This window comes from Mytilus edulis, chromosome 1 (assembly GCF_963676685.1).
Source record: "Mytilus edulis chromosome 1, xbMytEdul2.2, whole genome shotgun sequence".
NCBI lineage: Eukaryota > Metazoa > Mollusca > Bivalvia > Mytilida > Mytilidae > Mytilus > Mytilus edulis.
The window spans coordinates 120,752,430-120,766,488 of NC_092344.1; the positions used below are offsets into that span (position 1 = coordinate 120,752,430).

The window sequence follows — 14,059 nt, forward strand, 5'->3', positions numbered from 1 at the left end:
AAAACTTCACTGCAATATGGTGTTATGATACAAAAAAATCAAATTATGAAAGTGATCGTGGTACTTTATGATTCATATTCCTAGTAACACATGTCTCCCTTGTATCATTGGTCAGAAGGTTTATAGACTGAATCAAAATGACCTGTAGCTAAAAGTTGCAACAAGTGCCAAAAACATCATTAAATAATACATCAAATTCCAAGGATTCCATAATCACTTCTCTACTGCAATAAACTGAACAGATTTTTACCAGTGTTTAAAGGTTTTGAAATAAATCCAGAAAAATTTGAAGACCCTATATAGTTCATCAATTGGATAGCAATAGAGCAATTATTTATTCTGCTTTATATATAGGCAGCCAGTAAAATATGCTTTAATCAGCTAGATGAAATCTAATTTACTTAACTACCAATGGTAATTTGCATAATTAGAGGCTCTTGTAAAAAGTCAGATATAATATCCTATATTAAAATAGATAACATGACACTAGGATATTGTAAGCGGCATTAAAAATTCATGTTTTATTGAAAATCGGGGCCTTTACGCATCACACAGTGCAACAAATTACATTACAATATGTATAGCCATGAGTAATAGGACATTTGTGATCGAACATTTACTGACTATCAACTTGATAATGTCTATAAACAGCGAGTAATTTCAAATGTCATGTATAATAAATTCAATAAATTTCAAAAAATGTTAATAATATTAAAGTTGACCATGTTCTTTAATAAACCTAATAACTTTCCACTTTGTAAGATATCAAATTTTGAACATTCAATTTCTACATTTAACGGTCATGCTTTTATGATCAAATGGGTCTATTTATTAGAGGTGTGAAAAAGTGTATTGAATATTTGCCATTCATGTAAATGAAATAAAACCCTGCCAATTCTACTATGAATTTTCAGTGCATACATCTAATACTTGGGCATTAAGATTTAATAGGACAAAGACATTAGCTAACATATTAACAGATTATAAATCGGATATAAAATATGGAATGAAAGCTTACTCTCAGTTAGCACATCCCATCATTAAAACTAAAGATTCCTCCTCATCCAAACGATTGAAGTTCTAACATATTAGCCTGCATCCACCCCACTTGTATATAATCAATTATCTCGATCATACAACATTCCTAAGCAGAATAATGTGTGTCATTTTCACAGTTTCTGTGTTGGCATGGTAACAGATATATTACTTCATTACATGATATTTATGGAAAATTATCTGATATCACATCAGCACTTTCATAGATAGAATTTTAGCATATTTCTTTGGATAAATAATATGGATGCTGCCATTCCTTTTTCTTGGTCAATATACTTATGCATATTAGATGCACATTTCAAATGAACTTCACCAATTTTCAGTCAATATGTTTTACATTTGCTATAAAAATCAATTACCATTTATTTTTTTTATAATTTTGTATAACCTGTTGATCTATATATATTCTTATTTTGTCACCAGACTTGTGTATAGTATGTTAATCTGATAATTAATACAAGGAATGTTACAATACATGACCATGTCACTCAAGACAAACAAATGACATTAATTACATACACTTAACAATTATTAAATAATACTCACAGAGAAATAAAAGAATGGAATAGATCCCAGAAATAAAGAAAAAGATGCTGAGAGAGAGGTATCCTAATTGTCTTGATAGCTGATCAACCCTTTACAACATATCCCGAGGATCTGATAGTATATATACTTTACTCAATAGCAAATCATTCATGCATTCAACACATTGAAGAAAACAGAAAGCTAATATTAAATACTACGGTCTATGTATTGTGTGTTACCAATGACATTATAACACGTTACATTAGCCACCCCCTCATGATTGATTTCCCGCCCTGGAAGCTGAATGTATTGTGATATTGGTCTTCCTAATTAACAGATCATAGTATCAATTGATAAAGCAATGTTTTCCTCACCTGGATGGAAAACACAGGTATAATTGATCCCTTGGAGAGTTTTTTGGCACGTTATTATCTGTGGAATATTAATCTACAGCTATGTCAGCAAGTCTTTTACAAGAGCTCATACATTTCACATCTGTAGTTTGTTTATTTCAGAAATACTCAAATAACTTAGTCATACCATCCTAATGCAGTTTGTGTAATTAGAAGTTCAAATCCTACATGGGGGGAAAATACATTTGTTTCTGATTTACGCCAATTCTTTTCATTTTGCATTTTTAGGGGGGGGGGTTTAATTGATGTAAAATGATATTATTGTACAGAAATTATTTTTTCAGCACTGCTATCACAAAGATTAAAGAGAAATAATAAATAAATTTTAAATATTTTTGTCACCGTTCTTTAAGTTGATAGTTATTTTTTTCTGGTTTTATGCAAATTTTAGCACACATGCTGATTTTTGCACAATAATTTATTTTAAAATTCCTATTTCAAATATGTAAGCATTTATTTTGACCTTATACCAAATGAAATCTTAAAATATTTCTATTTTTAAATAAATGGTTGAGATGAAAGACATGAAAAGCACAATATTGTGTGTAAGCAAGTGCATAGAGCAATATAACAGTAAGCATGCTATTGTTTATCTAATAACAAAATAGTGGTCTTACTAGGAATATATATGTAATGCTAGGAACATGATAGACATTGGTGAGAAATGGGAAATTTCCAGTTTCATCAAAAATTTAATGCAATATTTTTTTAACAAAAGTTCTGACATGTTTTTCTTTTAATCTAATGAGCATTACGTTTTTTTTTCCTCAGGGTTAATTTGATCCTCATTTAAATATAATAGAAAATAGAGAAGTGCAGATTTGTCTTGGGGAAAATATAACAGAAAATATAGTGTAGATTTGACAAGGGACAAGGTTGACAGATTTATCTCCCCTTCCAGTAGTTAAAATTTAAAACTGACTATTTATGGTACATTGTCTTTGTCATCCTATTTAGCTACATCAACTAGCTGAACAATTGTTTGTGGTCCACAGACACCATCTGGACTTCAGTAACAGGTGAAAGATAATATAACAGCCCCAGGAGAACATTAATATGAGCCCGTATTATAGACATATTATGTCTATGGCAGGTGCTTTACTATTTAGTACTATGACACTACCGGTAATTTGCATTTATTTTTAAAAGTGCAATATCATTCTTAATTTTGTTTTTTTGTCTGAAACACTTATTGTTATGCACTTTTTTGCTGCACATTTTTTTTTTTTACCTTTTCCATAGATATAAGAAGATGTAGTATGAGTGCCAAGGAGACAACTCTCCATCCAAGTTTTTTTTGCAAAGGGAACTAAAACAATCATATCTAGAATTAAAGTTTTTAAGTATTTCTCTTTTATAATATTAATACTACAAATATGAAACTTCAAACTTGGCAATCACAGAAAATAATAGTCAAACTAGCATAGCTGCACAAAATTGCGGGAAAAAATATAATTGTGAAGGTTCATGGAAATTCCTTTTTTTCTGACAAGGACCTAGTTTATAAACTCTTTTAATTAATAGGTATTCATATTTCTTTCAGATAAATACTTTGATATTTCTAACTTTTCTTTTAGAGTCTAATGAACAATATATCACCTGTACAGGTAAAAAAAAAACTTTAGAAATGATGAAAGCATTTATCATAGACAAACCAATTAGATACGCTACAACTTTTATTATAAAAACAACAATTTTATTGCTATTCAGGTATATATGACTTTTTAATAAATTGCATAAATTGGGGTAAAGTTGGTGATGTGTAAAAACCAGTATATACTAACATTTACCAGCAAGTACTTGTCTTTTTGGGAGATAATTATAACCATTTAAATGATTGATCATTACAGACATAAAACGGATAAAAATTCAAAATCAATATTTAACATTTAAAATCTAAACCATTTCACTATGACAACAGCCATTTGTTTAAGTATTGTCAATGTTTGAACTAACACACGGCTTTCCCATATTCATATTTACTTCATTATTTTATCAATGTTATAGAACGTGTGGAATTAATACTTTTTGAAGATGATATGAGTAAAGACTGTTAATATCAGACACGAAACTTTTCTATCAATGTTTGTTTTTATCTTGATCCAGGTATTTATGACATGACAATATCCCATATTAAAAATTATGTTTATTATATTACATATGATCTAGTCACTGATAACCGACAAATAAATCAATGTCTTGCATTGTTGAAAAAGGGTGGGGCTGAATAGTTCAAAATCTAGAACTTAAGGGGGGAAGCCATCATTTATAATGTTATGATAAAAATCTAAAACAGCAGTATATAAAATGTGCCAAAAATAATAAATAAATAACTCAAAATCCTCCTACACTTTTCTATCAGTAAAATGCTGATAAAATTCAGTGATAAACATTCTACAAAAGATAAAATGCAATTTGTTATGTAAGGGAAATAACCCTTGAATTCTGAATATAAGTCAACATAAGTAAATGAAAAATTTTGTAACCAAAACCATTTTTTCTATTACAGATATATAAAGTCTGTGGACAATTTGCTCAATAATAATATATAAGTAATACCATATCGTATTGCATAACAGAAAGTTAGGAAACAATACAGACCCAATCCATATATTTGAATAATGGTACATTATTAAATGGATTTTGTAAAAAGTCTAAAATGTCAATAAGTGTGATCATGCCCTAGAGAAATCATGTTGTAATTTCTAATTAAAACCATGGGAGCTATCCCAACAAATACAGTCTGCCGGGTGAATAGCAATTATTCTATTCAAAATATCAAATTGTCTTGTTTCTTTTTATACATGTCAATTATGACATTTTTTAACTGAATGACTATTTTGGCAAGGTCAGACAAATTAAAAGATTTTTAAATCCAAAACTCAGGTTATTTTTGTAAAGATCTAGCTGTACACCACTCAAAGGTATACATTACCTATCAAACAAAGTAAGAGTGTAGAGTACACATTGGCACTGTCACTTTATTGATGGTGTCCATATTTTATAAATCAGCCATAGTAGAGTACCCCTAGTGAGTAAATATTATCTCCAATTAAAGTCCTATTTCAGTATCCAGATGATACTTGAAGGTATGACCGTTTACATATTGGCATTAAAATTTCAAGTTGAAGCCCAATAGACCAGCGTGAAAGCTTGAGCTGTTGCAACACTAGACTGATATTTAGAACAGTCCAGTCTCCTGTTAGCCCAGTTGGCGAAAGTGAAAGCTTGACCTTTTACAACACTTCACTGATAACTACAAATTCATAAAACTTTGTATGAAAAAAAAGATCACCACAATTATTTGTACACTTTAATTTAATCTGTAATTGTACTGCTCTTTGGAGCCTCTTGATTGAAATATATAAAATTTTAAACTGTCCCACTCTCTCACTTGTTGAGTGGGCTAGCTTGTTCATTAATCTCCAAAAAAAATTAACTTGCTCTCTTATTAGAATTAAGTTTATATTGTTACTTAGCTACATTGGGTTTGGATTGTCCCATGTCAAACTTGATAGCAATAGACCAGTAGAAAGGTGTTTATTACAAATTGATTTCTTTATATTTGTATTATGGTATAGAGAATCATTTTCATTTAAGTTTTCATTGCAACATAGAAAAGTGTGACCATTATAAGGTTTCAGTTAATGAAAACACAGCATGTAACAGTTTATAAGTATCACTTTCTATCATATTTACTTGTCAACTCTATAATAACCCACCACAGGTCATGTGTTACAGAACATCATTTATATAATAACCCACCACAGGTCATGTGTTATAGAACATCATTTAATTTCTGTGATTCTAAAGTGAACAATTAAACACTTGATACATTATTTATATGGTTCTACCTTTTTTTAAGCTGATCATCTGTGACTTTATCTAACTTTTGGACCAATGAAGACCAGCACAAAATGTGGCCTTCACTGCATGCTTTATATTTTTTGTGAAGACCAAAAAAATCCTTTGTAAGCCTGGTGTTGCTCTAAATCAGATTTTAAAGACTGAAATTTCCAATTTTAAAAACATGCTATGTCAAACCTGATTACAAAATAGATTTTTAAGCACCAATAAAATGCAGAGGATAAGGGATGACTAAAAACATTCAGAGATTTTGAGATTCTGTCACACAGCAGTTTATTTTGGAAACGGCATAGGCAGAGGTGAAAAGTTTACCCCTTTTTACTTTCATAGTAATTCTACTAAATGAAACAAGCTGAATTGTCAGAAAAAAAATTATTTCTAGTTTACCTTTAATTGCAAACCAATTATATACGGACTAGAAACACCTTGCTGCTGATGAACATTGATGACAATTAAGCTAATAGAGGTGATCTTGGAGCAATGTTGATGGATAGAGGGGTGGGTTAAGTTGACTGGATACAGCCCCAAAGTTGGCCATATGGTGCAAGAATTTCTATTTTTTAGATTTAGACTCTATGAACAAGAAATGATAATAATTGCTGTTTAATGTAGCATGTATACAGCAGTTCCTAGAGAAAACATGAAATTTAAAAGTGCTTAGGTCTAGAATAAAGTATTCTGGACTTGACAGTTAAGAAGTCCATTTGAACCAAAAGATTTGAACTTTCTCAGTATTTGGCTTCACTTGGAACTATATCTGTTAGTATATTTTTCTAAAGTGTGTCTAAGGTATATCTTGCTGGTTTACACTGTTTTGGGAAATTGAAGGCTTCTGTACTTCATGGGCCTGACACAAGAGGGAAACCCACCCTCTTGGATTGCCATATTTCTCTACTTTAAATTTCTAAAATTTGAATTTCAGCTAAAACTGCACCTTAAACCTGATGACCATAACAATAGTTAGTCTTAGTTTGAGGGGTTATCAAATCAATATCAATGAGCTAACCTCTAAATGTATTGTATAGCAATATAACAAGATTTGGGATATTTTACAGCTTGTTGCATCAGGTAAGGATGACCATCAAGACTGCAAAATTTCATATTCAAATATTTTCAGAAGTATTGACACTAAGTGAACTTTGAAATTTACTTCCCATGTGAAAAGTTTTTAGAGTAGGTTTTTTTTTCAATTCTAGGAATATTACATTGTTTGCAAATATATTTTGCCAGGGAAACAAATAATTTGTAATTAATCTGTATTTGATGTTATTGTAAGTTAAGTAGGGTTATCCTGCTCTCTTATTGTGTATGTAAATTAGTATGATGCGTAATTACAGAAAAGGAAGATCGCAATGGTGGGAAACAATGTGTCATAAAGAACAATGACAAGGCTTTTCCTGTTTATCTGGTAAAGCAGGAAAACAGACTTATTCCGGGAGGAAGTGTGCTTATCTGTAAACCCTGTCAAGTGGTACACGGAATATGGCAAGGTCATAACAAGGTCATATCCTATTGTATCTGATGGGAGACATATTATCTACAGTACACATCTTATACGTTTTATACTTGTTCTCATTCCTTATGTCTAATTCAGAGTATACATAGTTATATGATAGAGATCAATGTGACCATTATCCCCTAATAAAAATGTTGTCCTGATATGGACCAGGGGGTTCAATTTGACCATTACCTCATGGACAGAAGTCTTTGTCATTTAAAAATGATGTCATAACTCTTGCAAAGTTTCATTTACCAAAAACAGAAAAATATGATAAAAGTGTTGCTCCAATTCAAGCTCATATTTATCAATTGATGAAGTTTTTAGCTTTTAAGATTTGATGATAGTGCAGGTTGACCACCTTCCATGATGTATGAAACATACATCTTTCATTTTAACAGATATATCTGTTCTGTTTATATTATGTACATCTTTAACTTTCATTTCATCACAATTTTCTTGTTAAATAAATAAACTTTTCTCTCAAAGCCTTTTTCAACCCTATTACATACTACAATATAAAGAATGTAAGCTTATAGAAGTTCTTCAAACATGTGAAACTGTTCTCCCATTCAAAATAAATGTGTGATCATCTCTAAAGTTTGGGTCCCATTGAAATTAAATGTTTGGTCATCGGTAAAATTTTGGTCCCATATCTTAAATGTACCTCCATATACCAGTTTTATAACAGCGAGTCCCTGACATTTTTATTAGGCACTAATTTATTGGGACTGTGTAAAGTCAGATTTGATATTTCTTTATAGTCCTAATATAGACAGAGACAAACTTTTGATCCTAGTTGTTCAAACTTGACAAGAAAAACCCTTACAGTTCCTGACAGAGAAGTTATCAAATTTTCTCATGACAGCTTAAATACATACAGTTAATAATCTGTAGAATAATATTCAAATGCCTTTGCCAATAAAGCTGAGAAAATGTCTCGGTCAGATCTGGCAGGGGTTCATATTTAAAGGTCTGATCTTTGGTAGACAATATTGAACAATCACAATCATGATTTACATGTAGCAGCCATGTTTTTCCCCGTAACAAAAACTAAATGAAGAACTTTTTAACAATAATTCTTGTCAAATATAGATACTGAGAGATGAAAATGTGATAAGTTTTTGAATCAAAAGTTATAGCATTGATCCCTGAGTAAAGCCAACAGCTATCGCTGACTTTTTGACTTAGATGACAGAAGAATTATTACTCAGAATGAAGAGTATGAACCAAATAACACCAGTGTACAAAGAAGGGAAATCTTTTAAAACTTTAACAGTTTCTGTTCGGTTTTCTTATGAACAACGAATAAAATGTAGATGAAACACTAAGTACAAAGACTGGAGTAAAACAAACCTAAAGTCGCCTTCGACCTCGACGGTAAGGGAATAATAATCAACTATTTAAATGCAAAGGAGGCATAAGGACATCTAAATTTTAATCATTTACATGTAAAGAGAGTTTTGATACTTAGAAATACACTGATACATGCTAAACTGATGGGTAACATTGTACATTGAAGGTCTAGAAAGCTAAATTGACAAAGGGATCAATGATTTACATTCAATCAAAAGGGGGGTAATGTTAAGGACAGGGTAAAAGGTAATTCCCCCTTCTACAGTTATATAGTAGACTTAACAGGGTATATCTGTAAATAGACATTATTGAGAATAGTTTTTCTAATCCATAACACAACAAAGAGTTTCCAAGTGATTTGTTTACAAGTTTCTTTTCATTGTTTATAATATGTTATCTTATGTAGTATTCTGGAATACAGACAACCATCTTCAATAGACTATACTATAAACATTCAGATGCCAGAAGAAAAACAAAGGTCGTATTAGAGGTCATAATAACAGGATTTTCTGCTGAGCGCCAAGAAAACTGGTAACGACATGCTGTTCATCTTTGATCAAGTTACCACCAAAGTTTGACAGTTAAAGGTGATTTTGTCAGTTGTCTTGGTGTACAGCGCATTCTGGTGTACCTTTTAAGATGTTAGAAACTTCTGAGTGAAAGATGGAATGATTTCAACTTAGAATTTTTGCTGGAAATGAATTCCGTTACCATTAATGAGTAATTCTTCCTAAACATCGATTCTACTTTAACAATAACATTTCAGGACAATCATTTTTTTTTCAAAGAATCTTAATCCTGGATTAGTCATTTATTTTTCAAATGAAACATCAGAGATTTTCCAATGACAGGACCCAACAGCAGACGACAGGTGATCTTATGTCTGATATCTATAACATATGATTCTCTATTGGTTCTTCTTAACAATCAGGGTATGCTGGATTTATAACCAGGGATATTACAAGTTTACTTAGTAAATTATTGATGTTATAAATCTCCCACGAACCTTCCACAAGACACTTCTTATCTCAACCTGTTCGATTATTTTCAATTTTCATGATAAAGACTTTTATCTGCAATTTACACAGATTCAAAATGACCATTTATGATATTATTCAATGACCTAAGTTCAATTAAGATTTGTGTTACGTCTAATGTAGTTGTCTATTACATGTGCAGAAATAAAATAAGCAATGAAAGAACAGAACATGCTTCCAAATAGAAATATAGGTAAAATGGCGAAGGACAGTTTTATCTGTAGACATTTCCGTAATAGATCTAGTGTTGTTTTCACACCCTTATAAGTCATGAACTTAGAGCTAATGATATTTCTCATCATACAAGTCAGATATGTACGACCCACCCTGTGACTATTTCATAATGAAGGCTAATGTAATTATTTTGAGGAGGCCTATTTATATGTAAAAAATACCTTGAGATATAATCCTTATAATTTCCTTAGTGAAAAGAAAAGGAAATGGGAGTTGAACCTTGAATATTGTTAAGATATAATACATTGTAAAGTTACTAAGTAAAATCTGACACTTGATCATTGTCACAGATAAATTTTTAAAATTACATCCTGACTGGATTATTGGGCTTATCTTTGATCAGATTAATCTAACAACTTTTTTTATTATACACTAAGATTTTTTTTATTTTTAACAACAGTTATGGACATTTATGAAAATTTCCTATTTTTATTGATACCTTTATGAAACATGACAAACTTATTTCAGTGTATTGTTAGAAATGTAAACACTTCTCTTGTTCAAAAGTGTCTGCACACAGAGAAAATTATATACTTAAAAATATCAATAGAGGCAGTCTTTTATGTGTCAAATAAATGTACTCCAGTTAAATTAGTAATTAAGTTTTAAAATGAAACTGGAAAAACAATCAATTTATGGAAAATAATCTTAATCCCCAGTAAAAACAATTTCATTGTGACACTAAAAGGGATTAGGTGTTTTATTTTTACAGTGACCACTCAAAGAACGAGGTCCCAATTCAGGACCACTAATTCCAATACAAATAAAAAGAAAATTGGTTATTATGGAGTTGGTTAATCTAAAAACAGCCTCAGAAAAAGTAAATATTTTGACCTTATATTAAGATTTTGAACAAAGACTGTCTATCTGTCACCATGGAAATTAATATAAAAGTTGACATAACTGGCTAATTAAAGAGTAGTTATACAACTGAAAGAGTTGACAAATATTTCATTATAAAAACTGTGAAAAAGCTAATGGGGCAATACAAACAAATATTGCCCTGAAGAATAAAGAATTATCACCTTGATCTTATTCCCCTTTGGCCAGTCTTAAACATGCAAGCTACAAATAATACAAGATTTTTGTCAGATATAAACAAAATGCACATGTTTTTACAATTGTGATTGCGCAATCACATTAAATAAGCATGTGGATATGACCTGCAACTTTATTTCAATTAAAATAACAAATTATATCCTTAAGCATTTTTCTGTGACACTTTTTTTTTATTACTAAAACCCCCAAAATAAATCAAGTTTCTATTGTAATTTGAAAAAAACACCAATATTACAAATTTGTAACACCTTAAATGTTTATGAACTACGAAAGTACTTTAATAAATATTCTCTTCACTAAAATATAACCAAATGTTGAAGCTTTTGTGTAACGGATATAAAGCAAGTCTCTAAATCCTGTTGTACACACAATGAGATGACAATTTTTATTTAATATTGAACCTGTTTCATTGAGTATATCACATTTCTTACACAGTTAAATATGAAAAGTTAAATAATACATGTACGTGTGTAAAACAACATACTTTGGTTACTCCATAAGCGGAAGGTTTACACTTACAATTTTGTAGTAAAAACGTGTTTGTTTAGTTTCAATTTAAACTATCCCTATTAAAGTTAAAGATTCATTTTGTATAATTTATGAATGTTATTTCAACAGGATACGTATCAATGACTGATTTAATGTCTCCTAATTTAGTCACAGGTCATGAAAAAAAATCCCTGTCAATTTACATTTACAAAAAAATAATGCCCCCCTCCCCCTCTTAAACATAAAGAAACCATAAGAAGGTACAAGCTTTTAAAATACAATTGCATTTTTAATAACTATTACATGAATTTCATTATTGTAATTTAGCTGTTGAAAATATATCAATAAAACTTAATCAAAATGATAAAAAATGATAAATTATGCAAAATTCAATAACATTTATCTATTTTCCAAAACAAACAAAAATCACAGCATATCAAAGTTTCTCCTACTTTCAGTTTCCTCGTTAAAGAAATGATAGTAAAAGTAAAACACCTGGTACGTACCTTTCTACAGATAGTGATGGGTAAATATGGTGACTGATGCTGAGGTAGCGACTGAGGTAACGACTGCGAAACTGGCACAAGAAGAGGCTCACTAAGGCTAGGTGGAGCTAGCGTTTGGGGTGGCTGTGCTACTGCTGCTGGCGTTAATGATCCGGGATAGTTGTAGTAACAAAGGTACATAGTGTGACAATTTAAATCATATTTAGCACGGTCAAGCTTGGCTTGTCCCTGTCTTCACAGTTTTAAACTGACTCTAAACTCTTCTACAAGTTGTATGTCACAAGTCTAATAGCCCATAGGCTGTTCTATTTATTGTCTATACTCCCATTAGCCAATCAACAACTGCATACCTCAGCTACACATTAAAAGCTTTCAATTTGAACAAATATTGACATATAGAACTCATAGCATGACAAACACAATCAAATGATCATGTGACCACTTAATAAATCCCTCATTTCCTCACAAAATCAAACTACAATAATTTCATGCAATTTTTATATTCACCTTCCAATTTTACAACAGTATAATAAACCCAATGATTTAAGGTGTTCAATAAACAGTTATCTAGAAAGGAAATAAAATAGTCAGTACTTTTATCAAACAATAGAGACAAACTTTTCTCAATCAATAGTACCTGCATTGACAGGTAAATTTTTACTTTGCCCCAGAGTGCTCAGATTTTTATCAAACTTCTAACTTATTGTGTATTGGAAATACTGTCACTATCTTAGTAATCAATCCTCTGATTAGAGTCAGATTCTTTGACACAATACTATCCATCTTTAATGACATTTTTTCACAGTCACATAGAACTACTAACACTTTTAATGGTAAAGTAGAAAATAAATGACTCAATTTAGACATTTGTTGGAGCTTCAGATGTAATTAAGTCATTAGCTATGGAATTATTCTTCAGGAACACAACTGTATAAACACTTAAAATAAACCAATTAATGGCAATTGTGACTTCAGATTGTAAGTGTGAAACTTCTTTATAAACAAATAAATACTCTATCTTATATGTCATTGATATCACAAGAAAGGTTTTGTCAATGAACTTTTATAATTGTAGCCATTGTAATTTAGTGTAAAATAATTACAACTTTTTTATAACTAAAACAACATTTTATTTTTGCTTCCTTATTTTAATTTCTAATCCTTCTATTTTTAAATTCACGGGAAAATTGCACATTTTTGATCTTGTTGATTTATTCTGCCAAGGGGGATAGGGAATATTCCAACAAAAACAAGCATTTCAGTGTAAAAGTAAAAATTCAATTCAATATATTAAGGTCCAAGATTTTGGTTTAAATACCAAACATTTGATACATATTCAGTCAATTATTGCACCAATAAAATAACAATCTATCTGGATATATTATCTTTGAGCAAAGGAACTCATAAAGTAAACTATCGAAATTTATTTAATCTTGTCAATAAACAGACATGGCAGAGGAGCTCATAAAATAAATGGAGAAAATTTATCTCAATCTTGTCAATGAGCAATAGAGCTCATAACGTAAACTAAAGATCCCAAATATTGAGCTCATGGAGTCAACTCCATCATTTATCTGCCAAGGGGATAGGGGATATTCCAACAAAAACAAGCACCAATAAAATAACAATCTATCTGGATATATTATCTTTGAGCAAAGGAACTCATAAAGTTAACTATCGAAATTTATCTTAATCTTGTCTATAAGCAGACATGGCAGAGGAGCTCATAAAATAAATGGAGAAAATTCGTTTTAATCTTGTCAATGAGCAACAGAGCTCACAAAGTCAACTAACAATCCCCAATATTGAGCTCATGAAGTCAACTAAAGATCCCCAATATTGAGCTCATGATGTCAACTGAATCATGTATCAGAATTTTGTCCAAGGACAATGGACCTCATTTAGTAAACAGAAGCAATTTCTCCCAATACTGTCCCAGAGCAATCAAGCTTATAAAGTAAACAGATTTTTTTTTTTATCAAAAGCTCTTAAATTAAACTGATGAAATTTTCAACATAT

At 30.6% G+C, this 14,059-nt stretch overlaps 1 protein-coding gene across 46 annotated transcripts in view; it reads right to left on the reverse strand.

Annotated features, from left to right (window-relative positions):
- Positions 1–14,059, reverse strand: part of LOC139503822 (polypyrimidine tract-binding protein 1-like) — an 88,224-nt gene that overhangs the window by 31,859 nt on the left and 42,306 nt on the right. For 5 of the 46 annotated variants that reach the window (XM_071293829.1, XM_071293767.1, XM_071293823.1 and 2 more), the window contains exon 1: positions 12,041–12,430. The exons of 21 other annotated variants lie outside the window; for them this stretch is intronic. In XM_071293829.1, the coding sequence (XP_071149930.1) occupies positions 12,041–12,220 (180 nt within the window). In that variant the 5' untranslated portion in view covers positions 12,221–12,430. Of the gene's footprint in view, positions 1–250; positions 337–1,018; positions 1,399–1,602; positions 1,833–11,011; positions 11,052–12,040; positions 12,591–14,059 lie in introns of those variants that run through there. 20 more of the 46 variants (XM_071294110.1, XM_071293961.1, XM_071293910.1 and 17 more) reach the window with 15 other exon arrangements.